The sequence below is a fragment of the Cygnus atratus genome, chromosome 12, assembly GCF_013377495.2.
Source record: "Cygnus atratus isolate AKBS03 ecotype Queensland, Australia chromosome 12, CAtr_DNAZoo_HiC_assembly, whole genome shotgun sequence".
Lineage (NCBI taxonomy): Eukaryota > Metazoa > Chordata > Aves > Anseriformes > Anatidae > Cygnus > Cygnus atratus.
Genome location: NC_066373.1, coordinates 13555325 through 13566540, shown reverse-complemented (window position 1 = coordinate 13566540; position 11216 = coordinate 13555325). Strand labels below are relative to the sequence as shown.

Here is an 11216-nt window from a genome sequence, read left to right as displayed (position 1 = left end):
CTGCTGGGAGTCGTAGTTCCCGGTGCAGGCTCCCGGACCGCCATGGGCGCCAAGCGGCGCGGGGCGGCGGCGGCGGCGGCGGGCGGCGGCGGCGAGAAGCGGGGGCGGCGGGCGGCGAGCGCCGAGCTCTGCGCTGCCCTCGGGGATGCGGCGCTGAGGGAGCGGGCGGCGGCGGCTTGGGCCCGCGGGGAGCCGCTCCGGGACGGTACGAGCCCGGCTTCCCCCCCCCCCCCCCCCCCGTCCCCCCCCCGGTGCCCCCGGTACCGACAGCGGTGCGTTTCCCCCCGCAGCGGCGGTGTCGGTGGAGCCGGCGCCGTTCCGGCACGGCGTGCTGCCCCGCTTCCTGGCCAGCCCGGCCTTCGCGGCGGCGCTGAGCGACGAGCTGCTGGGCCTCGGCTTCCGACGGCGCCGCAACGACCTCGTCTCGCTGCGGCAGGTGCGGGCCGGGGGGGGGCGGGGGGCTGGGGGGGGGTCAGGGAATGGGGCTGGGGGGCCCGGGGTCGGGGACCGGCGGTTTCTGGGGTCAGGGGATGGGGAATGGGGGTCAGGGAATGGCGAATGGGGGGTTCTGGGGTTAAGGGATGCGGAACAGGGATTTGTGGGGTCAGGGGATAGGGAACGAGGGTTTCTGGGGTCAGGGGATGGGGACCGGGGGGTCTGGGGTCAGGGGATGGGGATGGGGAACAGGGGTCAGGGAATGGGGAACGGGGGGTTCTGGGTTTAAGGGATGGGGAACAGGGGGTGTCTGGGGTCAGGGGATGGGGAACAGGGGGGGTTGGGTCAGGGGATGGGGGTATCTGGGGTTAGGGGGGTCCAGGGAGTGGGAGCCAGGGAGCAGGGACCGGGGGGGAGAGTGTCTGGGACCAGGGGGTCCAGGGAGCAGGGATGGTGGGTTGGAGGGGGTCTGGGGGGGAATGGGGACCAGGGGATGAGGGGTTTGGGGGCCAGGGGTTTGTCCAGGAGCAGGACCGGGGAGCTGGGCCCAGGGGAGCCCAGGGACCAGGGGTTTGGGGGCCGGGGGGTGTCCAGGAGCAGGGTCCAGGAGATTCTAGCAGTGTCCAGGAGCAGGGCCCCAGGGGTGTCCAGGAGCAGGGCTGCCCTAACCGCTTCCCTCCTACCCTCCCATGGGCCGCCGCAGTCCGAGGAGCTGGGGGCCTGGCCGGAGCCGCACGTCGCCGCACTGAGGTAAAGGCCCGGGGATCCTCGGGGAAGGAGCCGGGGCTGGCCCTGGGCCTGCCTTACCTTGTGTTGGCTCTGCAGGCGAGCGCTGAGTGGAGACGTCCGAGCGTGGCTGTCTGCCGTCACCCAGATCGAGCTGGAGCCCACCATCGACATCTCCTGCGCTAAATACGAGTGTACCGGTCAGTCTGCCAGCGGTCTTTTCCCTGACGCTTCTGTGGGTGTGTAGGGAGCTGTATTTCTGCAGAAGACCCACCAAACCCCCTGCTAGCCCCTTCTAATGCCAAGAAGGTCCAAGAAGCTGGCAAAAGTCACAATCAGAGAAGAAACACGTGAAGTCCAGATTACGGAAAAGCCATCGCTGCAGTCATGCTGCTGGTAGCTCTGATTGGGCCCAGTGTTGTTGCAAGCCCCTGCCTTTTTGGAGATGTTCAGCCTGAGCTTGCTGCCTCACCCCGTGTGTGCTCAGTGCCATGCAGCAGGGAGAGGTCTGCAGCTCCTGAGTGCGGTTTGTGAAGTCCGATGGTAAAATGTCACCTCACCTAGTCTTTTAGTCATGAAAAATCACCTCAGGCCGGGGATATTTTTACTGCTCTTAACTCTGAAGTTTTCTGCACAACCAACTGTTGGCCTCTTCTTAGAGATCCACCCCCCTCCAGCAACAAACCTCCTCAAAGGGCAGTGGCGCATTAGAGAATCAGACCTTGAATCCCCGATTAATGTAGGAATCTCTGTCCACTGTACCCAGCAATAGCTGCAGAGGGTGGGTGACAAGAATTGTAACCGGCTGCATCTTCAGAGTGGGCTAATCCATCAGTTACAGTGGAATCCCACAGCATTGCTCTTGCTGTGGTGGTGATGCTGACCGGTGACACTACAGTTCTTGGGAAGGGCACGTTGTTTCTTGTATCCTTGTGGGGACAAAGCTGAGAAGCAGCCATTGAAATTAATTGTATGTATAATAGGTTCTACTGTAGCAAAATGTGTGTAATTGCAGATGTCTTACTGTGCCACGACGATGAGCTGGAGGGTCGGAGGATTGCTTTTATCCTGTACCTTGTGCCACCCTGGGAGAAAAGCGATGGGGGGACGCTGGACCTGTTTAGCACAGATGGTAAGGGCTTGGAGCTTAGCCTCAGGTGGCTGAAAAAGATGGAGCTTATGTACCCCTTGCAGCAACTCTGCCCTCAAGCAGTACAAGGAAGATAAATAATCTACTCCTAATTCAGAAAAGCTGACATATAGATAAAATCTGCACCTTGGAGAGGGGCTGTAGTAGTCTTTGCAGGCAAAGCCGGTGGGTGACAGCAGAGGAAAAAGAGAGGCCAATAAAGAGGGGAATCCTTTTTTTCCCTGCTTTTCTGCAAGAGCCAAGAGTGGGAGCAGGATAGAAGTGTAGCCAGTAGCTGTGCTTGGAACTTTAATATGACAGAGATAACTTCCCTTTCCAGCAACAGAAGTTCACTGATTGCTCATCAGGCTCTTGCTCTGAGCTCCATCCCTTACACCCGGGTGTCTCAGCAGTCACAAGGTCATGAAGTCAGAGAAATGTCAGTTCCTAGCAAGTGCCAGTTCTTATCTTAACCAGAATATGCTTTCTTCCTCCTCAGAACACTTTCAGCCACAGAAAATCATCAAGTCATTAACGCCTTCGTGGAACACGCTGGTTTTCTTTGAAGTGTCTCCAGTCTCTTTCCACCAGGCAAGGAGCTGCCTTTTATTCATTTTGTTTTTTCTCACTGTTGTGGTTATTCATACTGTGTGTAATAACAGTCCTGGTGGGTTGGGGAGAAGGAAAAGGGAGAAGTGTAGGCAGTTAGGACAGATACTTATGCTAAGTGCTGTGTGTTAAAGGCTAGTGACTTTAAGGAGGAAGGAACTGACAGACAGCTTTAAACCATCCGTCTAGCCTCATCATCTTGGGGAAGAAAAAGTTCCAAAGTCTTCATGTGCTGTTCAGAAATTCATGACAGTGGGTGGCTAGCAACCAGTCGTAAGGGGATGGCTCTCTTCACACTGCCATTACAGTTCAGCACCCTCGAATCTGCAGCTGTTCAGTTTAGCCCAATTTAAGTCTGTGCACAATTTGATTAAATCAGTGTTTAACGGTGGCTATCACTGTGAAAAACAAGGGTTTCCACAGACCAGTTTAAGTGCCAGGATAAAAGATTAGCTCTTAGTCTGAAAGGTTTAATCCAGAGCCAAAGGCATCAGGCAAGTGCCCTTCATGATAGCTTGTATTACAGCACTTTTTAAAATCTAAAAGACAAAAATGAGACCAGTATAGCCTGCTGTGGCCCACATGCTCATCTGTATTCTGAGTTTCCAGATTAACCTGTGGCAGCTAAGTTTTGCAGCCTGTGCTGGCTGGTTCTTCAATAGAACAAGTGGTAGAAAACTGACATTACTTTTAATAATAAAGTGACTCAACCTTTGCTCAAGCTATCAGAGGGGGGGAGTGGGTTCTGCTGGGAGCTCATGCTAGGATTTTGGAAATCTACAATGGATTTGAGCATCAGAGTTTGCTTTAGCCCTCTCAGAGAATAACACAGTTTGTTCTAGCCCTTGTCTGACTTCTGTCTGCGTGTAGTAGGCTCTCTGGAGTCATGTCTGCATCTTACGATGAGTCTATGTAGCCTGTTACAACTAGTCCTTAAATGTTATGCGGTCTAAACAGTAACGTGCTGCTCAACGTTGTTACAGGTGTCAGAGATCCTGTCAGAGGAGAAGTGCCGCCTGTCAGTGAGCGGCTGGTTTCACGGCCCACCAATAGACAGACCTGCGCCCTACATTGAAGCTCCCTTGCCCAGGAGCCCACACATCCCTTACGATGTGAGTAGCAAGCCTAGATTTGCTTACCTGCATTTCCATTTCTTTCATGTCAGCTGGAGTACCTGCTTGGGACACACCAGTGCTTGGGGATGCTTTAATCTTTAACTGACCCCATTCTTTTTGTTTCTGTCCATACACTTGTGGCTAGTTTCCCTCTTGTATATCTCTTTCGTGCATGCCAACAACAGCGCAGAGAATGCAGCTAATACTCTTTGTGCAATTAAAAAAAGAAATAAATGGTGTCTTGGGGGTGGAATCTAGCCCAGTGACCAGTTGGGCAAGGAGGAACTGGGGAATCGTTCTTACTTTTGCAAAGACACTATTCAAATCCATTTCCCTTCCAGCATGAAATCTTGTATGAGTGGATCAATCTAGTTTATTTGGACATGGACTCCCAAGCTCAAATCCAGGAGGAATTTGAGGAGCGATCAGAAATTCTCCTGAAGGATTTTCTTAAGGTAAGCCCCATGGTTCCATCTGATGTGGTCTGCCAGAATGGGTCTCGGGGCTAGTAGTGACCACACATCACGCAGGCTGGGAAAGGCCTTGCTTGTACAGCAACTAAAACACCTTATTTCACAGCCTGAAGGGGGCTGGACAAGATGACCTCAACAAGTCCCTTCCGACCTCAACCATTCTGTGATTCTGTGGTTGGATCACCTGCTCGCTGCCTGTACACTGCTGTGTAGGGACATATCAAAACCCAAAAACTTTGCTTTACCATTCTTTTTTCCTACTAGAAGCAAAGCAGAAGGATGGAAACACGTCATCCTTCCTGTGATGACCGGAGTGTCCTTACCTGTCCCTCAAGCTCTCGCAGCTAAGGAGCACTCAGGGAACTCGACCTGTATGTAAAACCAATACCCACAATGGTTTTGTCTTACTTGAAAGGCTTTGCTTCTCAAGGCTGACTTACCCCTGGTTTACTGAGCATCTGTATCTCAGCGAATTTACATTCTCACCAAGAAGAAAATCAAGTAGCATTTCCTACCTATTAGACACTGGCATTGAAAATTCACAATGCCCGCCCAGCCTGTGCCCCTCAGTTCAGCAGTCCTTAGGAGGCACTGAAAAGTTAAAGAAAAAGTTAAAGTGCCTTATCTATGGGTGTAGGATGGCTGCTTATAATACACCAAGAGAGACCTGGAGGGTAAATGTTCAAGTTTCTGCTCTTTCTCTCCTAGAAAGAGAAATTTCAACTACTGTGTGAAGCTTTGGAGAACGAAGACATCCAGTGGAATAGCCGGGGGCCTCCCAACAAAAGGTAGGAAGTAACAGCATCCTGCTTCTACGCACCGTGCCAAGCAAGAGCTGCCGTGAGGCTGCACTGACCAGTGTGGCCATTGGTTCTCCACTGGTGATACCTGTGCTGTCTTTCAGACTCTACGAGGCAGCAGAGGAAGACAGCCTCCCTGACATCCTGAAGAACTTCCTGCAGTTCTTACGCTCAGAGGCTTTGTTTTTACTGCTTTCCAACTTCACTGGCCTAAAGCTGCACTTCCTGGCGCCTTCCGATGAGGATGAAGATGCTGGGGAAGGAAGAGCAGTGGACAGTGCTGGGCACAGCAGTCCCAAACCCAAGCAGGATGGGACTGACCAACATGCTGATGGCAGTGCCCATCAGCCCAACCAGCCTGACGACATCCCCGAAGCACAAGACAGCGAGACACAGAACGGTAAGTGGAGCAGCAGCAGCATGAAAGGACTAGAGCAGAATCCTGACTTTAAGGATTTTGGTAGCAGAATTCCCAGAGATTGTCATGGAAGTAGAATTTCACCTTGTACTGCAACGAGCGCAGGGCACAAGCATGGGATTTGGAGCATGTCAGACTGGGTATCAAAAAAAAGAAGTGACCATTGCAGAAGAATTTGGACTAAAATAATGCATTGGAGCAGCATTTTGAACAGACCTTGTCAGCCCCAAGTCTACGGGACAAGACTTCTGCAGGAGTTAAAGCATGGGTGAGGAGGGAAGGGTGTTGATTGCCTGATAATCCTTTGCCAATAGTTACACGGTTTCTACATCCACATGTTCCTGCTTCATATAAAATAAATTTTTATATGAGAGACCAAATCAAATAGAAGGAAGTGAAGAGATCAGAGGTAAAGATAATTTTGGATTTAGAAAACTAATACCTAAAAGTAAGATTTAACCTTTCAGAAAATGCTGCCAGCCTAAACAACCACTTAATTGCCAGCAATAAGATACTGTATATAAACAATAATACTAATTTTGGAATCATGGACTGGTGCTGTTTATTTAAGACAGTAGCTTTGAAGTTTAAGGGTAGATTTTTTTTTAATGCTCATCTTTTATGGACATTGGAAGAAAAAGGAATCAAAAACCGAGTCCTACTGAAAATCCCACCCAAACACTTAAATGGTACAAAAGCTTTGTTTTTTCTGATTTCCACAGCTAGTCATCTATCTTCCCTGAAGCATCTGCTGGTTTCACAGTTTACTTTCAGAGCAGACAGGTTGTTGCTGGCTTTTGAAGTTCAGAGCCCTACTATAAATCTGGGGTGGTGCACAGGGACAACCACAAAACACAAGAACTGGTTAAACCAAACCACGTCGCCTCTTGGACCTGTCAGAGAGCAAATCTTGTCATCCCCCACCTCTGCCCCACATTGCACAAAGGGCATAACTTAGACTCACCTCTAGAAAAGTAGACTGAGATGTTTTACTTTTTCTTCCCTTTATGTTTTGCTGGGGCCAGCAAAGAGGGCTTCACAGAGTTGTGAACAGTGCAGGGGCTTGCTCCCCACATGTCTGGAGTTTAGCAGGAGCCCGCTGTTGTGAAATTTCATTGTTTTCCCTGCCTGTTGAGACATTTGTTCCCTTCCATAGGCTCAAGTACCCCTGTGTGTGCAGGGGAGCTGCGACGCTGGACAAATGGGCACTACACTCTGGTCCATGATGCTCAAGCAACTGAATTTGCTCTCGACCTGCTCTTCTTCTGTGGCTGTGAAGGTAAGTGGACGAGAGAAAGATGTGGCGCGCTCCTTGACGAGGTTTGCCTAAAGGAAGGACTTTGAATTCTCAGCATTGCTACAGCAGCAGAAACTTCCATGCTTTTTCAAACCTAAGAGGGTTTTGTAGATTTTATCCTCATCGTTTCTTTTGTATAAGCACTGGTTTTGGTGGTCCTTACACAAAGATTTGGGGGTGAGGCCTTGGGCTCAGCTTTGACTCTGCTTCCCCATGACCTCTCCTCTTCCAGCCAGGAGGTGGCGCCTGGGGGGCTCGCTGGGGCAGAGGGAAAGGACAGGACCTTGCAGGCTTTCCTCCTGCTACGGCACTGCTCTGTGCACGGTGGAGGGTCAGGTAGCCAGAAGGACTGCTGAAAGTGTTCCTTTTGGCTTTTTTGCTCATCAAAACCATCACTGCCTCCAATTCACAAAGCCTAGGGGTTTTAAAAGTTTCTTTAGGCATGTCAAGGCATTTTAGGTTGATTGCTAGTTGGATAATGGTGAAAACAAAAATATAAACATAAGCATTTTTGACAAGATAAGCCCAGAATGCATGGCTGAAGCCACCTGGCACATGCTTGAATTGAAATCCTTTTGCATATCTGCTAAGGCAAAACTGTTCTGCACGTGGGGAGCAGAGAGCCAAACAACCTTAAAAGGCCTGCCTGTGCTAAAAGGCAAGTCTTGCATGGTTGCTTCAAGTTGTTTCTGAATATAAAGGGGGAAAAAATAGCCCGTCAGGAGGTAAACCGGGGACAATCCTGGATCCAGTCACTGTGCTGAGTGGGGTAAGAAAATTGCATCTCCAAGAACGCTGTGTGGAGTCTGGACAGTGTTCAACTCTTTCAGAATCTTTCTGTTCTGTTTTCAGACTGGGATCCAGAATATGGTGGCTTTACTTCCTACATCGCTAAAGGTGAAGATGAAGAGGTAAGGAGCTCAGTTACTAGCTGCAAAGTAGATACAAATTGTTTAGAGTTGAGAGGCATGATTACACTTTGTCATAACGATAATGTAATGTTGGGGGTGCTTGGTATCACACAGGAGCTTTATGTCTACTCTCAAGCTTCCTGCCTGAATTACAGCTCATGGGTGTAGCTCTGTGTTCAGCTTCGAGAGGCGAGCATTCGCTATAAACCTTAAGACTCGGGCAAAGCAATTTTTGAAACTAATTTCTTCCCTTACTCTTGTGTCTTCTAGCTGTTGACAGTGAACCCAGAAGACAACTGCTTGGCCCTGGTATACAGAGACAAAGAAACTATGAAGTTTGTGAAATACATCAATCACCGCAGCTTGGCACGCCTGAAAAAGCATCCAAACAGAAAAGGATTTTGGGATTTTTCATTTGTCTATTATGAGTGATGGTTGAGTGACCCTCATCACACTGAAAATAGTGATGGTGGCTTTGGGCAGGTTTCTATCCAAGCTGGGGCCTGCCTAAGCCCAGACAAACTTTGTTGATGCTAACTTGATCTCATTGTATATGAACTGTACCCTACAAAGAGGTGTACTTTGTCCAAGTCCAGGTGACTTTTTTTATTAACTGTACACACAGAAATCCAGTCCCCTGACTTGGTTGTAACACGTGCTCTTCAGTGCTTTTAATGGTACGTGGAAGGGAGCATCCCCATGCAACTGATAACTACTGTATCACAGCTTTCCAGCTGTTCTCTCATGGAAATAGCATGGTGGGATGAGTCTCTCATCTGTCAGGGTGAAAATTACAACCATGCATGGCCCCAGGCTGATGACTTTTATTAAAAAAAAAAAAAAAAAAAGAAAAAAAATGGGTCAGTTAAATGCTTCAAACTGTAGCTGAGCAAGTTCTGTTACAAAATACCCAAGACATTTTCTGGAGCTTAACTGTTCACCTTTTGTAGTGTCAGAAATAATGGAACTGCCCTAGGAAATAAGAGGTTTTTCCAGCTGTACAGCTTTAGGGAATTGCAAAGGAAGAAAGTGAGGTTATAAAGCCGCTGGCATTGACAAGGCCTTGGCCCTGTAATAGGGAGCTGGACTTCATTATGCTAAATGCTGTGCAGGCAGACTCAGATGCAGCCCCTACTCCAAAGAATTTACAAGTCAAGCAGTAGGTGAGAGGAGAGACCTGCTCCTATATACTTCTCTACTTGTGAGCGTGTACTGGGACAGCTTCGTGCTTCTGGTATGAAAGAGTTGCGGCTCCAGTCTCAGGAGAGGTTGGGCTGGGAGCAGGAAGGTGTCGACTCACCTCTTTTGGCTCATCATCCCCAGGGAGCAGGAGGATCACCTACAGCATAGCCTCTTGCCACTTTGACAGTTTTGTCTCAGGGTCTGCTAGGCTCCAGGGTAGCTTCTGTCACTGGAGAGAGGGTGCTCAGATCTTTCCAGGTAGCAGGTATGCAATTCTTGTGGTAGGCAGTACCTGGTAGGCAGCTAACTGCTGTAAGAAACTTGGTGGTTTTAGTGCCATACCTTCCCTGGGTACACACTTTCACTAAGTGTAGCCTGCCTACCGTGTTAATTGCACGCAGGACTGTGCTGGACGTGTCACCCCTGAGGTGCTGTTGCAGAATACGTGCTGAGCACTTACGGAGGCCAGCCAGCTGGGCAGCAGAACACCATGCTGTGGTCTTGGCCCTGGCATGCATGTGCTTGCCTAAAGCTTTTCTGCACTGAGACGCAGGTGTACTTTCAGATCAGCCAAGCCAGACAATGTAGGCTACGGGCTTGCAGCAAGCTGGGAAGTGTGCGCATTCGTTTCCTCCTGAATCTTTTGGGTTGGGAGAGGGTGACTTTGGTTTAGCCTGCTACGTCTCCAGCTCCAGGTGTATTCTCACTGAAGACAACCAGGGTGGTGTAAGACCACAGCTAGCAGCAGAGGAACAGTAAGCTCAAAGTAAGGCAAATTGCGATGGCACAAATACTCTGCACCCTCAGTGCAGAAGCAGCAAGGGCTTTGGGCATGACTTTATTCTGAAATGGATTAGGAGAGAGATTGATACAATCTTGTTCACACTATGACTTGGTTTCCTAAGCTGGCTTCTCTGTGCACTGCAGACACTTTCAGTTTTAGCGTCCCTCTGCTACTGTTTAAACTGCTTACAAAGACAAGGGCATGAAGCTAGAAACAAATGCTGAAATGTGCATTGAACTCTGTGAATCACTAATTCAGGTTAATTTCTGAGGCACTATTACCTTTCTGGGCAACAGCTATTCACGAGGAGATAAGTCCTTACTCTGAGCTGCTACAGTGGAAAAAAGACAAGTAATGGGAGATTTCAAAGGAAAAAAAAATCAAAAATGTTTGGGTAGTTGCAAACAAAGGTTACAGATACCCCAGCTATTCAGAGTGTAGTCAGCTAGGCAAAGTTGGGAGTAAGTTAATTAACAAAAAGAAATTACATATTCTACTGCATTGTCAGCCCAAGAGTGTGTTTGGTACGTCTTGGAACAGCCTCCCAAAAGACTGGGAGGAAGCTGTACTTTTTGAAGCTTACTGCTTTTTAATAATAAACAATACACTAGAGGGCATACCAGCCTCTACTTGAGCGAGCCAGTTATCTCTCCGAGCCAGTTATCTCTCCGATCGTACAAGGAAACACCCTTCTGCCTGAGGTGACTGAGAAGCCAAATTTGCAGTTAGCATTGGAAGACCTAAAAGACAACACATTTCTCTTCTCCCACACTTCCTGTTACGTACAGATAGCCCAGTGAAATTCCAGGTGACATTAGCTACTTGATGGGGAGGAGGAGGGACCCAAATTTAGACTGTGCCTTTGCTGGCAGCCCTCTCTAGCGATGCTCTTACCAGGTACGTATCTATACTTGCAATTATGTGTAGCTGCTTACAGCATACTCTGAACATTGAGGAATATATGAAATATATACATGCCTACCAAGAGTGTAAGCAGAACAATATAGAAAAACAAAAAAGGACAGAATAGAAAATGAATAACAAGGTACAGAGTGTGAGCAGCTGAGAACAGAAGCTTCATACCAGGCAAGACAGCCTCCTGCAGAAGTTGACCAGCTCAGCTACGTGAGGATGCCCATTTCCCACCAGATTACTGCACTGCCAAAGCCAAGAACCCTGACATTCGATGCAGGGTACCAGCAGCTTTCAGTTATTGAAGTGCTGAGTTATTCAAATGCTTCGTGAGCAATTTTTCAGGATCTGGCTGTTACCCGTTTGCCAAGGAGCTGAAAACTGAAGCAATTCGATACCGTTTAGCTGTAGACCAGACTCAAGGA

At 49.1% G+C, this 11216-nt stretch overlaps 1 protein-coding gene across 1 annotated transcript; it reads left to right on the top strand.

Annotated features, from left to right (window-relative positions):
* Positions 1 to 40: 40 nt before the first annotated feature.
* On the top strand, positions 41 to 8759 carry OGFOD1 (2-oxoglutarate and iron dependent oxygenase domain containing 1). Its single transcript, XM_035543860.2, has 13 exons — positions 41 to 205; positions 291 to 436; positions 1139 to 1185; positions 1261 to 1361; positions 2177 to 2293; positions 2790 to 2881; positions 3883 to 4011; positions 4356 to 4469; positions 5196 to 5275; positions 5392 to 5687; positions 6862 to 6984; positions 7855 to 7913; positions 8184 to 8759. The coding sequence occupies exons 1-13, from the start codon at positions 43 to 45 to the stop codon at positions 8343 to 8345; spliced, it is 1629 nt and encodes a 542-aa protein (XP_035399753.1). The 5' UTR covers positions 41 to 42; the 3' UTR covers positions 8346 to 8759.
* Positions 8760 to 11216: the final 2457 nt, after the last annotated feature.